Genomic DNA, 23,374 nt, shown 5'->3' with positions numbered 1-23,374 from the left:
ATCTCAGTTCTTTTTTCACCTGTGTATGTGTAAGGTGTGATGCTTACTTTCCTTGTAGCCCTTCACCACATCAGCATTAATCTAATTAAATGTTTGTTCATTTGTTTCCGGGACTGAATATGGCTACAACTAGTTACAAGTTTCTACTTTTGTTGTTCTACTWCTCTTGTTTGAGCAAAAATTTTCACAGTTGTTGATTCACAGAAGGCTAAATTTGCTTTGGTAGCAAAACCCAAGTCAGGGAATATCTAATAGTTCATAAATGGYATGGGGGTCCTCATGTTGCTTTCTCCTCTTGGGAGAGGAGCACATAAAAAGCCACATTTCATAGTCTTCCTTCAGAAATCTGCTCTAAAACTCAGAAATAAATTACTTCAGTTTTGGCCGGCTTCTGTACTGTTGAGGTTGTAATGCTTCTAGTTACTGAGTATCCTCTTAGAAAGACCTTCTTCCTCCCTGAATATTTAAAAATTGAATTAATCGGCTATCTAAGCATTGATCATTTCCARAACTTCAGTTAAAGAGATTAGAAATACTGCAAGATGTTCTGTGGGATCATGGTTTTTGATAGAGATTTATGTTAAAAYACTGGTGTACATAATTTTATTCATGATTTTGGTCATAAAGTGCAAAGCACCAGCACACATTGTGGCAGCAGGTGATTTGCTGCTGCCTGTATTGAATCAAAGCTGTTGTGAGCTTATCCATAAGCTGATGTAAGAGCTGCCTCTCTTCAAAATCCTGAAGGTGTGTATGTGATCACCAAACGTCAGCTCTTCTGTGCCTACCTGKCCCTTCTTGCAGGCCAGCAATGTTCCACCTCCAAAGAGAATCCTACTTCCCTTTTTGTTTTCTCTTGGAAATGTTGTAGGAAACCCTCATTAGATGACTGAATGGCAATCAAGTGTATCCAGCAGGTGAACATTTTACTGTTTATCAAGCCTTTCTCTGAATCTTGTCTCTTACTCTGAAGAATACACTTGCTATGKCATCCAGACACAGCTCAATTGTCATTCCCTAATTTATAAGCTGGCTCTGAGAGGGTTTTGTAAATGGAGTGTACGGTAAGAGACAACTCAGTCTACTCAGGCTGCCTCTAATTTTGTCTTCTGCATTGCTGTAATGTGACCAGAGACAGCAAAGCTTTGCTGTCTGCCTCATTCCACCAAGATTGTTGTGCATAAATTTTAGGAATATGTGGTAGGACATCAAAGCAGGAAAGAGTTTAGTGGAACAAACACATACGGACTTCTTGCGTGCTGAGGAAGGACAGTAAAACCAAGACATACTTTTAACAGCTGTGAATAGCATCTGTTAGGTAAGAAACCAATATTTCATTATGCTGCAGGAATGGAAGAAGCCTTATTACTGTGCTTGAGATCTGCTAGCAGAAGAGAGGAATGAAGGAGACCGAAGGAACCCTGTTAAATATAATCCAWAGGGGTATTTTATTTTACTTGTTCTGTTCCCAGTCTTAAGACTGGAAACCTGGTAGTAAGTTGTGTTGAGTMAAGATCTCTTTATTTTAGTTGTTCTAGGACTGAAGGACAAGGAAGGTTTTGATTAGATTGATAAATTTAGGATGCGCTTTTTCCTTCAGGAAGCATGATGGTCTGCTASCATCCTTGAGAACTCAACACTGGAGTACTCCAAAAGGCCCCAGGCCCTGACAAGGACTGGTGGGAGAGGTGATGGTGTGTGATGCCCATTGCAATAAAAACATGAGGAAACTTTGCAGCAGTAAGTTCAATGGCAGCTGTGTCTGATTTGACGTGTCAGGGAAGGAGTTGTGCAGCAGTTGTTGCTGTGAGATGTTTTGAGGCTATGGATGTTTGAATTAAATTATGAGGCTGAGTTGAGGTTTTCTCCAGTAGCTTTTGAGAAAACCAAGCAGTTAAATTATTTGTAATGAAATGCTTTTTACTCTAATGTTACACAGAAGCTCATGTGATTTGTTCCCAGTTCACAGCAGAAATGAAAACAGGCAGCAATGCTACTGCCAACACTAGCTTGTAGCTCCATTCCTTCTCTAAGAAATGAGAATTAGGCCCACAAAGGGAGGGACAGAAAGCTGAGAACATGTAAGTGCTGTTTCTGCCTTGTCTGACGTRCAATCTGTTCCAACTCATCAAAGGATAAACTGAAAAGCCAACAAACAGTGTTTTAAATTTCCATATTGAATGTGTTTGGATAATTCTGCTTGATTTCAGACCTTTTAAATTCCCACTTAGAAATATCTTCCCCTTAAAAGAGTTAGTCTTGAAGCCCTCAAAACTGTGAGCAGTGTTCTGTAAGCTGCAAAATGTCAGGTGCCTTTCTCCTGTCCCCTTTCATCCTCTTTTAGTGACCCTTTTTTACATCACAGAAGGCAGAAATTCCCAAAGGTGTTTGTGTCACTGAACTGTTTGAGTCACGGACTGATCCATACAGGAGTCAAAGCTCTATTKTAACATCGTGGAACTTTGGTGATTTTTTGAAGTGTTGCTATTTTAATGAATTAACAAGGAGGAGAGGATAGGATTTGTCCTGTTGAAAAGGGAAACCTATTTTATGGCTCAGCCTTGGAGCTGTCCTTTAGCCTGCTCACTAAACGATTTGGAAAAAATACTTCTCTCTCTCTCAGAGCTGTGAATAACCTCATGATACTGGGCTGCTGTTCAGTGAAGTTATGGTGATAGAAGATGAATAACAGTCTGATTAACTGGGCTGTTCACAGTTCTTTGAGACAAACTGAGTTCTGACTCATGGGGTTACCTGTGGCACTTTGGATGTTGTTGTGTGGCCTTTTCAGGCAAACAACTGCTCTTTGAAGTGAAGGAAGAAAGAAAAAAGGCATTTGTCTTAGCAGAAGAGCATTCACTAGAACAATGTATGGAGTAAACAGGWGGGTTTTCTTGATCTCACTGATTCTGCAGCTGTTCTTACTGTTAAATGTTCCAGCTATTCTTTATTTTCCCTAAAGCAGTTTGGATCGTTAGTTTTSTGAGGGCACTTTTAGTCAGCAACTTSAARGGTTCTTCCAGGTCAGGGTTATGTTCTGTATTTACAGCAAAGTTTCTGGAGRAAACATKTCTCCTCCCAATATGTAGCCTTCTWCTTCTWAAGGCTTCAGTGTGGTACTTACTAGATTAATTGATGCCTGCTTGAATTTATGACATCTGTCTCTAATAGAGGTCAGTGGAGACAGCCTTTTTTGGATACTGCTTCAGAAAGAGGAGTGAGAAGAATTCAAAGCCTCATGACTATATACAGCATTTTGTAAATCTACTGTTAAACCACATTCCCCAGTTGTGAGGTCACCTCTTCATACCGTCTAGAGCACTTTATTCACTGACCAGTGGTTTTTTCCTCTCAGTTTCAGTCCAGCCTGGAGCTGGGCGGGGGGAACACCCTTGCCATATCAAGTTGACTTTTTCTTTTATTTAGAGGAGTTGTTATTTTTTCCCAGGCTGTTCAAGCCTTCCAAAGGAAAGTTTAAAGGGCAGCCTTTATCACTCTTACCCCCGGGAAAGTTACTGAAGGAACTGAAAGGGGGAGGGTGCTGTGATGTTTTAGATTTCCATCCCTCTCAGTAGCTGAGGGAGATCTTTCCAAGTGGAGTTTATTCCCCCAAGGTTTGCTCTCTTCCAGTTGCCTGTGCAAGAGATCTGCTACTGCAGCAGGAGGGGTTGAACTTCCTTTGTGAGGAAAAAACAGCCAAAGACTCACCTGCTCCAATATCTTGTCTCAAAATGCTCTCCTCCTTTAGGGAAGGGGAAAACTACACAATTGTGAAACTGTCTTTGCTCCAGTGTCACTCTTCAGCTTCCAGGGGGATGAAAATTTGGGATTGCCAAATTGGGAATGCCGTTAGACCTCTTAAAAGCTTTTGATCCCATCTATACATACTGATGTAAAGAAATCTGCCTATAAACTGCATGTTATATAACAAAGGGTTTCCTTTTGTTTGTTTTACTGTCCTCAGGGTAATTTTGCTTGATGTTCCAATGATATGGGAAACAGAATAAYAAATCATAGTTGATATTTTCCATAGTATTCTGCTGTGCTCTGGTGTGCCCTCACACCTAGCAAGACACTGAGTCCATAGCCTGGTGCATTCTACAACAAAATGAACCACATTTTTCTGAAGGAAGATTTGATCATTAAAACCTTAGTGTGACCRATTTTCTCATTTGGCATTTAAAACTGCTAAGCACTGGATTTTGACGCTCAAATCTACTCAGCTGTATTATCCACTGACATAAAACTGTAGTTTTGGCTATGCTGCTTCAGGAATTCTTAGTTTATCTTTTTTCCCCCCCAGCTGTAGGCTGGGGGAGTATTTTAATTTTCAGATGTACTGRTTCCTATTAGTCTGAGCAGAGGATTCCCGGATTCTAATCGGATTGAATTATTTATCATCTCTTTAGCACATTTTTGTCTCTCCTAGACCTACACTGCTGGATTCATTACACTACAAATAGAAAAACCCTGTTCCCTGTCCAAAGAAAACATTGCCCATTTGCAGATATAGCAGATGAGGGTTGGTGATGAAGAATTRCAGGTTACAGCAGCAAAAGTATGACATTGCAATTTATATTCCTTCATTCCTTTGTTCGGCCAAAAATGACTGTGATAAGTGAGTGTCCTATTAGACTTTTAATTGTCCCACTTCTTATGGCAATTTCACTAACGGTGATTTTTGAAAGGCATTTAAATGGAGAATCACAGCATTTAATTTTTGCATGTTTTGAGAATCACATGGCCTTATAGCAGAGAACACTATGATTTCTGGCTTTGGGGAAACAGAGTTAATTCAGACATTCTTCAGAAAGGAGTTCAGCTAGGAATCCCAGTTGACTGCTGAGTTTTATTGACTGCTGAATCCTGACATATCCCATCTCCAAACAGTGTGATTATCCTCCATTAGGTTATTGTTCTCTCCCAGCTTTAAACCAGAATGCTGACACTTATCACTGAGGATGGAAACCCAGTCATTTTGGACTGAGGAAACTAGAATAGATAAAAGTCCAGTAATCTACATTCAGGATTTGTGTCAATTGTCAGCAAGTTAGTTCATCATTAACTTAAATTTTTTTTTGTCCAAAGATTAGTAAATAATCAAACCTCAGGGAACAGTCATCTTCATATTTTTTTTTCTTCCTTTAGTAAGCAGCTGCCTTCTGTGAAGATAAATTTTCTGTATTTCATGCTTTTTGTTTAGTCTAACAATTGGTATTCAAGCCAGTTGTTTTTTCCATGTTTCTTTAAAAACACAAGCAAACAAACTCTGAAATGGACTGTTTTCTTTGCTCCTCATCTGTGTCTGTTTGAACACAATTCTGCTTTTTCTCTGTGCTACTAGTCTTGAAGGTAAGATGTAACCAAAACAGATTTTTTTTTTTTAAAAAAGGGGGAAAGTTTATAAAAACCTAAGGAGATGGGGAGATGAGGGATATTACTCAATCTTGGAGAAGTATGCAGCATGAAGTCATGTACAAAATGTGCCATGGACTTCCACTGGATTTTTAATCTTCATCCTTTAAATCTGGTTTTATAAACTCAGGATTTTGTTTCTTTGTTTACTTATTTGAACAAACAAAAGCTGTCTACCTTGACAACTTCTGATTGTTTTTTCCATGAGGATCCCAATGCATTTTTAGGTGTTRATAAAAGGTTATTAATTGAGCAGCTCCAGTCAGGGCTGTTGGTCCTTGTGAACTATAAGTGATGGTACAATGACATAGTCCTTTCTGATAGAGAAATCACTTACAGCTGTTTTTCTTAAGATGGTTATGCATTTAGCACTGCTGAGACTAATCTGAAATTCATTCTTCCTAGTGATCTARTTTCTACTATAACAAAGAACAGGARTGACATTTATTAAGGAAGTAGGATYCCTCATGACTTTTCTGTGGATGGAAGCCTTTTCAGTGTGTTTGTGCAAGGATGGCATTTCAGAGGTTGAGTGGCATTGCAGTGTTACTGCTCTGAGCTGTCCCTGCCCCTCTGCCTGCCCTGCACTTCCCAAGGGCAGCACTGGCTCCATGTCGTGTCTTCCTCCAGGGCTGTGAAGGTGGGTCATGGAAAGTTTTCCTGGAATGTCTTTAAAACTTTGTTTTCTTGTGCCAATTTAATGTAACCTAATCTTCTTCARCTGCTGTTCTTGAGTAGTCCAGATAAAGAAATAAATAAAAGTATGTGTTGATTATCATTGTAAATTAATTTCATGAGAAGTTCTTGGTAGAGAAGCAGAATTTACCATTCGTCATGTCATTTTACAAACAGGGGTTTGGACCATCTTTCCTTGTATTTGGCCATACAACCTTCTTGGGGAATTTGCTTACAGACTGGAGTAACATTTGAAAATATTTACATCTATTTTGCTGGCTATAGGGTAATAGATACAGTTCCCATCTCTTTCAGTGTAAGCATTTTGCTTTTCCCCTTCTTTCTATCTACTCACTCCTTCCTTTTGTTTGTTTGGCTTTTCCTCAGCTGGAACTAGAAAAATAGCAAGTATCAAATCATCATGCTGTTTAGTTCTTTGAACCCAAGTTTGCAAATTTGCAAGAGCTGTAATTGGAGCTCCTTAAACTTCTGTTTCACTGTTTCCTACCTGCACTGTGCTCCTGGTGAACGTGGAGCCCCAGCCATGGACCTGGGGGAGAGTTCTGTGACGGTGTCTTCCACTCAAGGAGATTGCACCTGAATGACATGATGATCATGACTCTGCTTACAAAGTCAGATATGGAAATGCATTTTTTCAGTCCCCTGCTCCTTCTGGTGTATGGGATTGTCTGCCCTGTAGGTGAAGGCTGCTGTTGTAAATGACTTCTCTTCCTCAGGCTGAGCAGGAGTATCTGAGGAGCTGCACCACCAAACCTGCTGAAGGTGTCCTCCCTGCCTTTAAGTGAACTGGTTTTATTTGCTGTGAGCCTGGCAGTCTGTAATGAAGGGGAGAGTTGACAGAGCAGTTACTTTCTCACCTCTTTGTTATGTTATTATAAAAAGGAATATGCAGGACTGGAGGCTGTCTATTTATTAGGCTAAAAGTGATGTATAAARCAAATACCATTCAGATATCTGTGACCTTTTTATATTAATTGAAATACATACAAATGCACACCCCAGCCATTCTGCTTGTGTCTTCATCTTCTTTGGAGCAGTCCTGCAATTTTGAAGAAGTCCCGTAACTAATGCTTATTGCCAGTTGAAATGTAGCCCTGGCCTTATTTGAGGGAAACYAAACTGAAAGTTTTATTCCAGGAGTCTACAAAGTTGTTTTTCGGGCAACACTGAGCCACGACTGTGTATGGTGGATACATCTGACCCAGGGAGGCTTACCTAAATTAAATTCTCTAAATTTCACTGAACCTCACAGGGTGTAGCTATGGGGTCTCAGCATTAACTGCTTTGATTAAGTGGTATGCCAAATTACTTGCTAATATTATTTCATTATTGCTCCATTATACCTCACTATGTTTTATATGCTTTCATTTTATGTGCTCATCCCATCTCCTATTTGTTCTTCATGTATCATGACAGACACTCTTTAGAGCTGCTGTGTGGGCATAAGACTCAGKTTGTTTTGAACCAAAAAGAAGAAACCCCAAGGAGAAGGGTCAGCCTAGAGTACACGTTGTCAGAGAACTCCTTTTCCTTGTTTCAGAAATGTGTCAGTACATATATTTTGTGTGCAAAAGTAACAGCAAGAGACATCAGTCCCTAAATGAGATGATCTAAAGTAGATGAAATTTTCTGATTTTTTTCCAATCCACAATTTAAATTCCATGTGAAAGGCAAAGCAGCAAAATMTGTCTCTTTGAGTAGATTTTGTAGTATTCAATTACATGAGCTTAGTTGTTGCCATTTTTTTRGTAATCTAAACAGAGTTGTATTACTAATTTCTTTTTTTAAAAGGATTTAGATTCCAGTCTTATGAGGATGACATGCTGCCCCTGCTCAGGACACGATGAAGGAATTAACCATGGTGACGTTCTCATATTTGAGATTAAAAGAAGACACACGTCTGCCAAATGCAAGCAGAAGGAAAAAATCTTGTTACTTTTTCTAAATCCTCTGAAAGCAGCTGGATTTTTAACTTATCCAAATTGTGAAATTTTGTTAAGATTGATGTCCACATAACAGTGTAGAGAAGCACAGAAAATCTTCAGCATTGAGGATGGTCTCACAAGAGAAAAGTCAGAAAAAAAGCAAGAGTGCATTTTCTCTTTAGTGGAATAAGCCAATTACTTCCCTTTAAMTTCACCCTCATGCAGACACTTGTTTAAAAATGGCAGATGTTTACACTTACTGACTGTGATTTGTTTTTCTTATTTATTCTGGATAAATTTCTTACTTTACTGGGTTTTTCCTGCACAAAATCTGAGCAAAATTTAAAGGGTCCRCAACGTCATCTAATTGCATCCTTTCTGCTGTGTCCATGAGCTCTTTAACTACCTCAGCCCAGCATGGAAATCAGGAGCTGGAATAATCTACCTGGGCCTGGCAGATGTAGAGGAGATTTGCACCCTTCTGTCATAACCATCATGATGGTCCTGGCTGGCATCCTGATTTATAGAAGACCAATCTCCGCAAGGTTTGTGAATCTTGCAGAAAAAAATACCCACAGAGCAAACGTATACATCTAAAATGATGTTAGCTTGGATAGCTTTGTCTGGGAGCAGAATGGTAAACAGCAAGRCTGTATCCAGCCTTACTCTGAATTTGCTCTGGGTTACACTCACTAGGGGCTTGTCATTATGGGCATGTTGGCAGTGASGGTATGCAGTGCATATTTCAAACAGGTTGAACAAATAGAACACGTCCCTAGATGGATTTAAAATGCAGAGTGCCCCTTTCTAGTTTTCTGTAGCCTGCTGACTCCAAATGCGGCACGAAGAAAGGAGATGAGCAAATGTTGAATGATACGAGATGGCAGCTACAGTTGGCTTAGAGAGCTGTTCTGCCTCTGGCACTTTGGATCATGAACTCCATCACATCCAAGAAATGTTAACAGCTCGGCCTGGGGCTTTAGCAGCTCTGAGTGTCTTTGTGGGTTTGTACTGACAGCTCCCCCCTCCATCCATCAGTATGCAGCAATTGGCATTCTCGGGGCTCTSATGCAGGAGGGTCTCAGCCTGCTATTCTTGTGCAGAAACACCATGATGGGCATCTGAGTGACATTTTAATTTGATAATGAAAGCGCCATTAAATCGGAACAGAGAAAAATGCCTGTGTTTGTGGCACAAGATATTTTGTGTGACCACTGAGGTCATTTGAGACAGGCCTGCTGTTGAAATAGTTACACAAGTTTGCCAGCAATGACTCACTACCATGGTTGCTGCAGATAAATTCCAGTTGCTTTCCACTTGTTTTTGAAGATTTTGGTTTCAGGGGTTTCTGTACGTTGCCTAAACAATAAAATATCCATGCTTAGGTTTGTTTGATAAAAATTAAAATTTCCCACATTTCTTCGTATCTGAAATTCTTCAGCAAGCTTAATCCATACATCCTGCTGTCCCTTTTGACTGTGTCAGAAGGGGATATATTTTAGTATCATTAAAACCTTCTGTTTTGTTAGCAACAGGCCTTTCCTTCATGTGCCTATTTAKAAAGATTCTGACTGGCATAAGAACACAAATCATGCTGGATGCTCAGGTCCCTGATACTTTCTCATCTCTCTCATTAAGAGAAATGGATTATGATATAATATCATCACCTATGGAAACCAAACCCATGGATTTGGATTGTATGAGATGATATTACACCTGTCTCTTTCTCTCTGTGTCTRTATAATATATGCAGAGATATCTAAACTTTATTGTAAATAATTGACAGTGTAAATGGCCAAATGGTTTTATCTGCCACCCTACAAATAAGGAATTTTGATAGTAAAATATTATATGTTTGGACCATAACTATGCGGGATATCTGTGACAGAATTAAATAGGATCTGTGTTTTTAAACTCTTTACAGTTCTATTTAGCTTAAAAGGTCTTAAGAAATAAAATAYGTACAGTGACTATTTATTTTCTCCAGTTTATTTTCTCTTCCAGCTCTGAAGGTTTAGATTTTTATTCAGCAGAAATAGACTTTATTCTTTAAAAGCCATAGAAATTCTTTATATATCTATATATTCAGACAGTAGGGGTCCTGTATACAGAGAGATTTCTCCTGTAGAGGAGCTTTCRGAGTTTTTATACTGTATGCAGCTAGTTGTAAAATTAATTGTCCACCTATTGTTCATCCGGTTGGAACTGGCTACTGACCTCTTGAGATATAAGAAGAATAGTTACTACCAGTTCAGCATGGAGTTACTGTCCTTCCTCTGTGTAATTTGGAAACTCTCTGAATCCACATCCATTGCATTTAGCAGCTTAAGTGATATTGGTGATGCCTGGGAAAGAGCATGGTTGTGATAATAAGGGGCTCTTCAAAATTGGTTTTGTGGACCTACTCTGCAAATCTGTGCTGTCATCTTCATTTGACTCCTGCTGTTGARCTGGAAGAAAAAAACTTTTATTACTTGCTTGTTGCTAACAATGATGTAGCAAGAATGGTGTTATCAATCGAGTTCTTGCAACTTCCACTGAATGTCAAGCATGGAACTGTAAATGCTTTTTTTTTGTTGTATTTTCAAGGAATGTTAACAATTCTCATGCTGTGGCTAACACTAAGATACCTAATATTACTTTGAGAGCTCAAGTGAATGGACCCTTGTAATGCTTTCATTTAATGGGTGAATGAATGTAAAGATGTTATGGGTGGTGAAAAGGACACAAAATTAATTAAATGTTTTTTTTCCAGGTCACTCAGTAGGTCTATGGTAAATGTATGTGCTCACTGAAATATCTGTTATTGAGTTGCTAATATTGTTTCTGTACAGAAACCGAATGAAGAAAATTCCCCACATATTCTAAATTTGGCCCAAGAGTCGGTTGTTCAGCTGAATTAAGATGCAGCAGCAATGCCATCTCTTCCAAATACTGGAAGCACTCATCCCTTGATGATACCCTGCCAAAACTGCTTGGAGTTTTTGTTTCAAGTTCTTGAAACTGTCCTTAAGTAATCTTCTAAATAATATTTTTCTATAATTTTAACTTTGATAATAACTTAGAAAAATAGCGAAGGCAAAGTGCTATTTATGTTCTTTTCCTTTTGAAGGGTTGAAGTCTGAAATGATATATTGATCTTTCTCTTCCATGAGCTTTACCTTGCTAGTCATAAAAACCTTTCAGCAAAACTAGTGGTTTAGTGTTATTGCAGATATCTTTACCTCTCTCCTTTGTTTGTTGTTCTTCTGTGATGCAATAAATAAATAATGGTCTGTGTTTGCTATTACTCCCTGCAGCTGTTTTTCTGCAAAGTTATAAGGTGAAAAAGTACTTGGATGGTTGCAAAAACTCGTTCATAGCCAGGTGAGTCCTGATTCTGTACTTTTTTTTCCACAGGCCTCCAGAACTGGCCTCAAAGTATGCCAACTTCTCTGAGGGAGTGTGCAAGCCAGGCTATGCATCAGCGCTCATGACTGTCATCTTCCCAAAGTAAGTAATCACTGTAGGGTTTTTCCCCAATTCCCCTGATGACTCCTCATCCTTCAAGGTGGGTAATGGGAAGAGTTTGTCTTGAAAAGTGTCCTTACTCTGTCACTTGATTGGTTCAAGGAGAGACTGGTGTTGAAATTCTGGACTCTTTGAGTGGTCAGCGGCAATGGCTTAATTGACTTCAGTCTAACTAGGACTTTGCTCAAAGTGTAGAGAGTAGAGACTTCTGGGTGTTGAGTAATAAAACAAATTATGTTGTCAGTGCATGATACAAATGTGTGGTCAAGCTCACTGGTAGTGCCAGATGATGCAATGATTAAGAAGCTTTGGTCATGACTAAGCGATTTGGAGTAGTAAAGATGGTAAAGACAGTGTGATATTTTCTTACTAGTTGGTTGTTTTACTTTTTATGCTTGGGAGAGCAGGGTGGAGCATCCCTCAGGTGCCTAGAGGTTGTGGAATTGCTGGGAGATGGTTCAGGGGATAGAATGGCAGGAACATGAATCTGTTGAGGCTCAAGGATTTCAGTTGGGTGCATCGACTGGAAAATTGGACCAAATGGTTATGTGACCATGGTACAAGCTCCTTGTACATGTGGAAGAGATGCTCTAGTGCAATGATCTCTTTGGCAAGAGGAGGTTCTGGACTTGTTAATAYAACTGGCACTTTTCCAAAAAAGTAATTTTATTTCTTTTGAGGAGGGAATCTCCATGACCTGTGCATATRAAGGTTAAGCTGAGTGATCGTGGCCTTCAAGCCAAGACTGAAATGGGTGGTATCTTCTGTCTTTGTTTTTGTTGGCAAACATGGTATCTGCAAGCTTTTTTAAAGTAAGAAAATAAATCTGACATTGTCTTGTAACCAGTAGATACTATAGACAAGCCTTAAAAACAAAACCAAACAAAACAAAACACTAAAGTRCTCCATCACCAGTGTAAACCAAACAATTATCAGTATTATTTTCTGTGAGAATTTGGAACTCTGGTTAGAATATAAATACTAGAACTGAAAGTGTGTGCTTCTAAATCTGTGTTTGTGTACATATTAAATGTAAATAGTACAGAGTAGGATGAACTCATTATTACACAACTATTAATCTTATTTTAATTTTAAAAGGACTTTAGCTTAAAGGGGGTTTTTTGCCTCCTAGAATCTGAAGTGATACTTATTCTCTGCCTCAGCAGCTGCTTGCAGATCACCCTGTCCCAGCAGTTCACTGCTTTGAACTAATTCCATGCAAAGAGGTACAAATGTGTCTCTTGTTGAAGCAAGTGGTCATTGTCTGGTTCATACATTGAAAAATGATATTAATAGTTTAAAGGACAGCATCTCTCTAGGTATTTATGTTCAGGTGCTCCTCTAACATGGACCCTAAAACTTTAATAATATTAATGTTTTTTYCTGTAACTCTTTGATTTCTTTATGAATTGCATTCAGTACTGGACATTKCATTATTTTACCAAGTACTGCTGTAAGGATGGCTTACCAGTAGTTCTGAAAAAAATTCCATGCTGCACGTTAAATTCTTTCTCTTCTTCAGGTTTCCTCGTACTCATAAAACTATGCAAAGTTAATAGAATCAAGTCAGGTATCATAATTCAATATATTCAGAACTCTTAGAGCCAAATTATCCTGCATGTTCATTTAAAGATTTGAGTTGCAWGACTTGTTTTATTCTAGCTTTTGTTTTCAGTTGATTGTATCAGCAGGAAACCATCATCTCTACAGCTGACATTTTTCAGGCTTGTTTTTTGYTGTAAAATGTTTGTTTTTGTTGGGTGTTTTTATTATTTGGATAAAGTTGGTTTGGCCGTTTTCAAGCATGAATAAAATGAATAAATGTTTTCCCATTTTAAGGTTCCTGACTTCTTAGTGCAATTTTAAATGTAAATAGGCAAAATATGGTGGAAATAGTTGAAATAGAMTAAATATTTCTCAGAGGATGTAACTCTTCTTGGTAAGTGCATTTTTACTGGTAAAAGATGAGAGTTCAAACTTTACCAAGCATGAGCAAGTGCTGGATGGATTAAAGAGCAATGCCCTGAGAAATCTCAAAACGTGGTTGATAGAAGGACAAAATGTATATTTGTTTGTTTTAATGAGGTCCTCAGTCAATCAGTTCTCATTCTAGCAATGGTTGATCCCTTTATYAATACTCGTACCTGGAAAAAATCCTAGCTTGTAGAGTACTAAAAAAAGAGTKGGTTACTTCTAGAGAACAATCTGGTTTGCTTGAATTAAATGGCCACAGTCCAAYAAAATATACGTTATTATATCCAACATGAAATAAAACATCTGGGAGGAACAAATGCCGATTTTACCTTCAAGACAGAAAAACTCTGTCTTGGAAACAGACACAGAAATCTTTATGCAATCTTAACAAAATCCCATATCCCAAATGCTCTTTCAAGTTCACATGTGCACAAATAAGTTGAGAACTTYTGTGTGAAACACTGACTTAAAATTAAAATACAAAACCTCACAATCCAAGAATTGTAGAATACTGTGTCCAGTTTCAGTGGTAAAGTGWGAGAAGGGAGGGGAAATAAGAGATGGAAGAAAAGCCACAAAAATGAACAATGACTTGCTTGCACAGTAAAGTAAACAAGACTCTTARAAATAAGTCATCTTTCTGAAGCAGAAGTTGTATCCAAATGAGGAGAATAGGAAAGAGCATTAACTTTGGCAAGTTAAATATAAACCATAATGAGGTAGAGCAAAAAAAATGTTGAGGAACAACTTTGTAGAGACATTAAAAAAAAAATAAAGCTTTTTGTCTATCTGTCAAAGGCAGAAAGSCTGTCAGAGTACCCGATGAGCAGATAGATGTTCATAATATTACATGTGAGCTGAAGGAAGGTAAAGCTGCAGCAGAGAAGTTATTTGCATTGCTATTCACTGCAGAACAGTTCCCATGTGGAGCCTTCATTTCCAGGGGACAAGCTGGGGAAAGTGACAGAAGCTTGACATGTTGGAGTGAATTCCTAGCACAAAGAATTGCTAGGAAAAGTTCTCACTTTGTGAGGAACTCGGTGTTGGAGTTGCCGAGTTACACACGGTTGTGTTATAATCATTGCTTAAATTGGCCTTAGAATGGAAGAATGAAAAGCAGTAGACGTGCTGGGCTTTTCAAGAAGGGTCTGGGGGGTGTTTGGGAAAGTGGAAGCTAAAAGCAAGCTTAGTTTCTATATCAGGCTCCTCTTAGAACCTAAAAATAAAGAATAGAATTAGTGTTTGTTCACAGATAGCGAGGACACAAGTTGTCTTCTGCAGCAGGAACTTCTGTCCTGTAAATCTGCTCGTGTTGAGTGGCTGGATCAGCATTTGATAAAGGTGATTCAACTAATACAATATTTATCTGGATTTCTTAAAAGACTCCCAAACCACACACACGCACAAAAACCCCAAGCAAACAAACCCCTGCCCAAAAAAACAAAAACAACCAAGCATTTGTTGTTTCAAAGATTTTTTGAAAATTAAACAGGTGTAATCCTGTASTGATTAGGTAGTGACTAGGAAAATAATCAGTAGATTAGACAGTACAGGGATGTTACCCCTGGAGTCTTCTGGAAGAAAGTGTGCTGGAATCCCTGCTGTTCCAAGTGCTCATAACCTACCTGGAATGGAGGGTGAATAATAAAGCTCTGACACATTTTTCCAGGTGGCAAGACCAAAAAGCTGACTGTGAGCAATGTCAGAGGGATCTCACAGTGGTAGGTGGTGGGGCAAGAAAATAGCAGGCCAAATTCACATCTGATAGACATAAGATAGTGTTTGTGGAGRAGATTGATCTGACAGTTTGTGGTGTCTGATAGACTTAGTTACGCCTGTGTTACACTCTGTGAAGCAGAGCAAGCAGAGGGTATTCACAAGCCTGTTTAAGATAGTGAATGACATGATTTGACAAGATTTGGAGGTATTAAATGCACAAATTGTGCTCCAGGTTTAAAATAAATAAAGGTAAGTGCTATTTCATGCTCTTTCCAGTTACATTTTTTCCAAGTATGGGTTCCATAGTGGACAAAAGGTTTAAAAGATTATATATATACTCTTAAGTATTCAGGCACGGAACTCTCTAAGTTACATCCTAAATGGATGTTTAGGGCAGCCTGTAGATTGATGTATTCCCTGTTTCTTGCTTTTTACTGGAGGGTTGTCCCATGGCCACAGACATTAAATATTGGCAGCATGGATGTCTGGCCTAATCTGTTGTGCCCATGCCTTTCTTTTCTGTTTTTTTAAATGATTATGCCTTAAAGACAGAGTGACATCGCTTCAGAAAAAAACATGCTGTAATCTGAGTCACGATAGCAGCTCCCAACCAAGAGAAATGGGTGTCTGATCTCAGAGCTGCATCTTGGTGTAAGGTCTGGCCAGCTGGGCTGTGTCTGCTGCTCACTGTAAATGAAGRAGTTATCTAATTTTTCACTTTCCAGGACAATACGATTCTGCCTCTTTCAAATCTCCCAGCAGCAGACAATGATTCAAAGTGCCTGAAGTAAGGTTACTGCTTTCAGAATGATACAAAGAAAATGGCCAAGTGTGTTTGATAAAATGGCATCAGTAGGTCAGTGAATTAAACCACTATGTTCAGTGAATTACACTATTTTAGTTGGTCTGAGGTCACCTACAAGTCTGGAGTTAATGCTTTGACCTTTTTGCAGAACTGACTCGTGTTTGCAGTGGTGGGGCTGCAGTCTCCTCCGTGTCTGGCCTTGCTGTGGAAATGCTGCCTGTGTACGGCTCTTTCTATGCCCTATTCTTCATCAAATGAGCAAAGAGACCTCTGCCCACAGCTTGTGGCTGACATGCCAGCCTGGGACAGTTCAGCTACTCAATACTCAGCTGCAATTTTCCAACCACAAGCTCTTGTAATTTGGCAGCTAATGCTAAAAATTAGAGGAGGCGGTAAAYAGAGAGGGAATGTCTGCAGCCTGTGTATCTGTTTGGTAGGGGAACATGGCAAAGAAGTATTTAAAGAGTATCTGAAAGTATTTCAGAATGAGGGGGAAAGGGGAAGTTCARTATACAACAAATCTGTCGGTGTTGTGACCGAATAGTGAACTGAACATTTGTGATCAGATATATAAGGCTATTTTTGCACCARGGATGTGGTTGTAAGCATCTGCCAGTCAATTGGTGCTAAGAAAAAGYCTTATATGAATCACAAACCTCTTAAAGTCAATTCAGAAATAAAATCAATTTGGTTTGTTTGATTATTCTGATGTGAACTTTCTGTTGATTAGCAGTTGGTATTTTCTTCATGGTCATATTTTTTTTCACTCTTATTTTTCAATACTGTARCCTGCTTTTCACTCAGAGGATAAACAACTCTCCTGTAAAGTCTTCTGGGTTTATATTTTCATGCTGAATTGCCTCTTTGTACATAAAGTTCAAAATTTTTTAAGCTTTCATATCAGCAGAGAGTGCATGACACGGATTTATGCCAGCCAGAGAAAATTCAGTGGCTTTCTCTGAAGTCATTCTTCTGTGGKTTTTTTTTTCTGATGTTTTGTTCCCTCATAGACTAATGTGCCTTTCTCCACTTCCTCAGGCCAGGGGAGTATAGGTGGGACAGCACCAGAAGGCCTTTCTTTGGAGTGTAGACTCCTGTCTCCTTCACACCAGAGCTTGGCAAAAATTTCTTTGCCATTATTGTCTTACAGATACGGTTTTGCAGCTTTTATACTTTAGGAACAAAAACTCATTCTTATATGCAAATGGGGGATAGGGACTTTGGATGGAACTAGAGCTTCAGCAAGTGCTTTAGTAGGAGTCAAGATAATTTAAAAATGTGGTCCCCTGATCCTAAATATTTCCACATTCATTTAAATATCTCCTTTCAGGAAGCTGTGTTCTTATAACAAGCGCACAATAGCATCTGTCCATCCCACACATTTCTGTTTTGATGTTTAGATAGTTGGGAAAAAATATTCTAAAAAGAGAATTTTTAACCCTCTGCTTAGAACTGGCCAGTACTGTTCAAGACTCACAGGAAGGGAAAGGAGGGATAAAAGGGAAGTTGTCGGTGCCCTGGCCAGTTAAGCTATCAGGGTTTCCCATTTCTCCAAGCTCCAGGCTGTTAAATGCCTGGCCTGTGCCAGGGACATTGAAGCCTGCTGCTGCTCTCCCTTACCTCCTGTCACCTCCTTATTCTGTGTTTTGTAAATCCCAGGCTAAACAAACATGCAAGCCAAACCACGCACCCTCTCAGATCACTCCTGGTGTCTGGGTAGCRCCTCCCCACGCAGAGCTCTGTGGCTTTTCCAGTAACACATCTTCCCATGCAGTCAGCTGCTGTTCCATTGTCTTGCTGGCAACGGGAATATTTTGCACTTTTCCACCTTTTTTCCTTGTGAATTTTATGAAGTGGTGCCTTTTTTCTCCTTTATGTATTGGTTCTGGAAAAAAAATTCTCTTTTTTTTTTAGCCTCTGCAGTTAGTGTGTTAGGTATTACATATCATTTGAAGGCACTTACTAAGCGGATGATTTTAAAATATATATATTCRTGTAGATTTTGAGTGACAGAATTGGGTCAGAGTATACAACAGGTATAATTCTTATGTTTATTTTATTGTCACGGACTCATTTGAGAGATTTAAATCTCTCATACTTCAGCCTAAAGGTGACAAGTATGTTATCTCACAAAATATTTTTACTGCGGCTGACTCTAGTGAATATACAGCACAGTCCGTTMGGAGACATTTGCTTTTAATGTTCAAACTAGGATTGTTGTCTGAGCCCTTGTTGCTATTTATAACTGGGCCAATTGGATTGCCCTTCACAAYACCCTGACTGCTCCAGTCTCTTGTACCTCCCTTGTCTGTAGGAGGAAGCTGAGATTAAGAAGCAGCATTTGATAACTCATGTTTAGAGTGTTGCAAACCTCTGAAGTTCCTTCGACAGTACACTACAGAAGTGGTGGCAACCAAATCTTTGTGTAAAGTGTGKTCATATAAATTAATTTCTCTGCGAGATTCCCTGCATTCATTTTTTATTGTAGAGAGCAGTGCTTGGGAACATAATTCCAGAGAGGAGCAGATGAAACTGGACACAGAACTTCACTGCTAGCTCTTAAATTCATGCACTGATTGAGCAGCTGGAGCTCGTACTTCAAAACAAACTTCAGTGGCAGCAACTCATTGCTTTGCTTCTGACAGCCTCTGAAGATGTGCATGCTGCTGCAGTCAGTTTGAACTAGATGTGGCATAATGTAAAAGTAGATGTAAAAAAAAAATAGAAAAAGAAAAGGGTCTGTTTCTGTGTCTGTATCCCCGCTGTTTGCACAAGGAGTTCGTGCTGCCCTTTGTGCTGCTCCATTACCTGAGGGAGCAGAGCTGCCTGTGCAATGAACTGGGTAAGTAAAATAATCTTATAGCTGAAYATGAGTTTTCCCTCCCCCGTCCATCTACTTGTTTTGTGCAAGATTATTTTTAATCCAGACCAGTTCACTGATTTGGTTTCTGAGATTACCATATCATTATGCCAACCYTGCCAGGGGTGCAGCTTAAGAATTGAAGAGCTAAGGTGATGGCACTGCAAAAATTCTGTCAGCCAGCCTGGGCACCAGGACAGGAATAAGGGGAGCTGTTGCTCAGGAGGTAGATGTATGGTTTCACCTTCAGGTCATGTGGGTTGTTCCCTCTATCCCATGCTGACTTTTTAACCTTCAAACAAAAGTGTAAAGTAATATATGCAATTCCCACTTGCAGATTGTGACAGTAGAGTCTGTGTCAGAGCCATTTTTGGTGCTAAAATCTTCCATGTTTGACCTCTCTCAAGAGTTTAAAATAAAGTATGTGAATCTGTGTGATGTGCAGGTTTTGTGACTAAAAAGTACATCTTCAGAGTGTCTTTCCTGACTTGGGAATTAAGTGAGACTGTAAAACAAAAGCTGGAACGTGGACACGGGGCCTTTAACTGAGCATGTGCTTTTCTGGCTTTGAAAAAGATGCAGAGCATATGTGTTCTCACTTTAATATGACTGCACTGCATCATGTCAGAGTGGGAACACAACAGGTTTGGTTCTTTTGAGGGTGGGGTTTTTTTCTGCTTGTTGTGATTGTTTTCCAGAATGCTAAAGTTATTTCTAAATTGTGGACTGTTAACGAAAAAGGACAGCTTCGCAAAGGTACAAATAAGTAACCATATTTGCTTGAGCACCTAAGATTGTTATAGAAGCAATAAACTTAATTCTTGCCACCAAATGAGCATATTTTACTGTGCATGTGTATTTGGGCTCTATTGCTGTGGCCCATCTGCTCTTAAAGGTATACCAGTAAGAATRTTTGACTTCCAGGAAAATCTTGCAGGAAAGATTGCTTGAGGATCTAAATCCATTTGAGTGAAGGAAAATATCAGTGAGCTTGAAGGTTAAGCTGTAATATCACTGGGATTTTGATATACAAGTCCTACCTTCCTTTCTTGTCCTCACATTCACATGTGAAAATATTTTTATCACTTTTGATTAAAACTCTGAAGGTTCATCTTTATTAGTCCAGACACCATCCCCCCAGTGTCCCTACAAGTTTCTTGATGTCTTTGAGACCCTGTATGTCACCAGTGATTTTCTCTTGCCATAGAAAAGTGTGCAGCTTCCCTGAAAGTTTTCTGAATTGTGTTCAAGAGTAGCTAATTGTTCCTTCTGAACTCCCTACTGGTGGCTTTCATCACATTTCCTATCTTTGGGTAGATTTCAAGTCAAATTATTTTCCTCTTCTATCTTTCCCTCTCCTCTATTACTGCTCACTTTGTTCTATTATTGAAACATTTCAGGAGTGTCAGTGCATGCAAATGCTGTCACTGAGCCAGTGTACATTGGCTAAGAACATGGATGAAAAGGCAGCCTGATAATTTATGCAAGATTATTAGACCAAATTAGAAACAGTCTGGGGAACCCTCCAACTCTAYATTAGGCAAATTAAGGTAAAAACTGAAAAGATTATAAATTCTCTTTGCAGCAATGTGGAAAGTCGCTTGAGAACATTGTTCAGATAATGTTGTAGAAACTCTGACTCCACTGCAGCAAGAACAGCAAAAGCTGCTTTAGCAACTAATTTCTTGGTATCCGTACTATAATTCTGAGCTAAGTATGCRGCAAAATAAAATCCATAAATGAATTGCTAAATCCTATCAAAGCAATGCTGTAACTGTTGCAACAGTGCCAGGGTTCACAATAGTTTGGTGACGTTCCTGTAGTTTTCCAAGGACTCCTGCTCACTGGTTCAACCCAACCCAACCCAAAACACACGTAATGCTGGAAACCAGGGCAGGACCATTGCCACACACTGCAGTGAAATGGGGTGGCAGATTTCACTAGTATTACTCACTGTGGGTTTTTATTCTGCTTTGTCTTGCTAAATTCTGGAGATTTATGCATTCAGTAAAAGTTGTTTCCTTTTTGTGTAGTCTGAYGTACGTTTAAGTATGATGATGTCCTTTTTCTCCGAAGTATTTTGATTTCTTGGCATAGGAACTTCCCGTATGCAAGTCAGGGCTGTAGCTTGCTCCTGTGTCCACCTTGAAAACCAGAAAAACTGCCTCCAGCTTTCTTGCCAAGTGTTTAACGGTGATTTTTCTGAAAATCACTGCATCTGCTGTGCTTATTTGCTGTTTTTTTCAAGCTTAAATAACTGGTGTAAGCTTGAGGATTATGTAAGTTTCAAGTAACATGTCATGTACAGTTCTTGGAAAAGAGAAAAAAATTTGAGGTTTATATGGTTTCCCCTTTCTAAACTGGTATTTGTGTCACACAATTTTTAACATGTTTTTGATCCCTTTATCAGCTCAGCCAGCCTTGGTTCATGGTGATATCAGTATGATAAAGTGATTGCTGAGAAATTAGTTAATTTATCTTGGAATGAAACAGATCAAAATATGTGTGACGTTCTGTAGGATCTTGGAACACCTGAAACCAGAAGAATATGTTACTATGCCAGAGCACAAAACCACAATGATTTTGCTCCTAGACAAAAAGATCTGTGCATCTGATTTACTTTGGGCCTGCCTCTGTTAGCAGTCTCTGCCACCTTTAAAAGAAGGTGATGCTCTGTTAGCCACCAGAAGTATTTGTTTCTGAGCTTGGATCTTTTTTGTTAGTTGCTTTTTTTAAATTTTTTTTTATTAGAGACAGTTTACACTGAGAGTGAAAACTTGCCCATGCTTGAGCTGTTCTAAATGCAAACAGCTCCCTTGAATACTTCAGGAAAAGTGGAATAGTTTTCAATCTCCTAAAAATGACAAGCAAGGGAAAGCTGTTTGTGACAGGAAGAGTTTCCTTGTCCCTGAAGCCATCCCTGGGCTCTGTGATATTTTATTCTGGGCTGGCCTGCAGCACGAGCAAGTCCCTGGAGTGGCAGCTGTTGTGGGTGGAAGAGCTTTGTGTCCAGTTTGGAAGGAAAACACCAACTTTGGAACATCTCAGGGATGTTCAAGCCACACCAGCTGTTTCACCAGGCAGTGAATTAGGGATAAGTTGCACAGCATATATCTGTCCTGGGAGTTTTGTTTATATTTTAAGAATTTGTTTGTAAATGTGTAACCTCTTGGACGGATACMGTACACAACTCCAGGCTGTCTTAGTGTAACCTGTGGCAAAACAAGCAACTCCTTAGAGCCAGTGGTGGCCAACTCTTTTTGCTTTTGATTCGTGTCAGTTGAGTTCAGGCATCTGCAGAGGAAGATGCTGATCCCAAGGCTCTGATTAAACAGGCCAGCTCTCAGTCTGCTGTCRCTGACTTATTCCTGCTGTTCTTGGAACGTCTGAGAAAGGATGTCCAGAATTTGAAGAAGGCAAAATACAGGTACTGGTTTAAGGAAAGAAAACTAAAATAAGAAAACCACAACATTTCTCTGTTTTTTTTCCCTTGTTGGGGATTTTTGTCAGCACATGTACCAGCATTTCTTCTCCTTMAGACAGATCTGATCTCCTGGGTAATAATAACTATTTATGAAACAACAGGATACTGAACAGTTTATAAACACTGGGCTTGTTTACTTCTGTTCTGTGACTGCTTATTTCAAATGGGGGTTTCCTCATCTGTCAAGGGTGAAGAAACTWGTCTGAGTAGACACATCTGTAAAGAAGTAGGGTCTTGCTCTGCCACAGTAGCCTGGAAGAAGATCTGTTTTGCTCTGCCAAAAATTCCACCTGTGCTCTGTAAGGACAGCATTTTAACAGGAAAGTAGTCATCATGTGTTTTCTAAAATAAAAGGTGGAACTGATCTGCTTCATTCTTCCAGCTCTGGCACCTGCTGCTAATGGAGGGTGTGAGTTTGAAACACTGATCTCCTCTGTCTCTTCTCTGGGAAGCAGATTCTTCATTCTTTGGTGCTGTATGACTAGGATTTGCTATAGCTAACGGATTCCTAAACCATGTCCAGACAGGAAATGAGAGAAAACAGAGCTAATAGTTTGGGTGGGTTTTTACTCTTTATATTAAAAGGAGTTGATTTCCAGTGTTTTAGCAACTCTTGTGGGTTGCTGGACAGAAAATGCAGAGGGGAAACAGCGSTTCATTCTGAGTAATAAACTGCCAGACATTGCGCCCTCTCTGAGGAGATGGGAACAAGGATGGTTCCAGGCCATCCAGGACAAAGAGGAGAGAAATCCTGAGAAACAATCCRTGTCTGGAGTGCTCTAAGATACAGAATAATTCATGTAGAAATTCAGAGCTGTGTGAGATCTGCGGTTCTGACTGAGACACTCTCTGTCTCCATCTGAACAGTGGCTGTGCAATGATGAATTGCTGAGATGTTKTGACAGATGCCAATCAGAAGGATGTTTCTGACAGATTTTTTGTAATTATTAACATCACTCAAAGCAGTTGTTTGTATTTCTGCATGT

The 23,374-nt window shown here is 39.3% G+C and overlaps 1 protein-coding gene across 12 annotated transcripts in view; it reads left to right on the top strand.

Annotated features, from left to right (window-relative positions):
* ST3GAL3 (ST3 beta-galactoside alpha-2,3-sialyltransferase 3) overlaps positions 1-23,374 on the top strand; it is a 174,173-nt gene that overhangs the window by 57,536 nt on the left and 93,263 nt on the right. For 11 of the 12 annotated variants that reach the window (XM_057390635.1, XM_057390638.1, XM_057390642.1 and 8 more), the window contains one exon: positions 11,436-11,528. In XM_057390635.1, coding sequence (XP_057246618.1) covers positions 11,436-11,528 — 93 coding nt within the window. Of the gene's footprint in view, positions 1-5,181; positions 5,353-11,435; positions 11,529-23,374 lie in introns of those variants that run through there. The other variant, XM_057390643.1, reaches the window with a different exon arrangement.

The sequence above is a fragment of the Malurus melanocephalus genome, unplaced genomic scaffold (genome assembly GCF_030028575.1).
Source record: "Malurus melanocephalus ecotype Western Australia unplaced genomic scaffold, MMel_1.1 scaffold_28, whole genome shotgun sequence".
NCBI classification, from domain to species: Eukaryota; Metazoa; Chordata; class Aves; order Passeriformes; family Maluridae; genus Malurus; species Malurus melanocephalus.
Note: the sequence above shows the minus strand (reverse complement) of the source record. Positions and strands in the feature narration are given on the sequence as shown.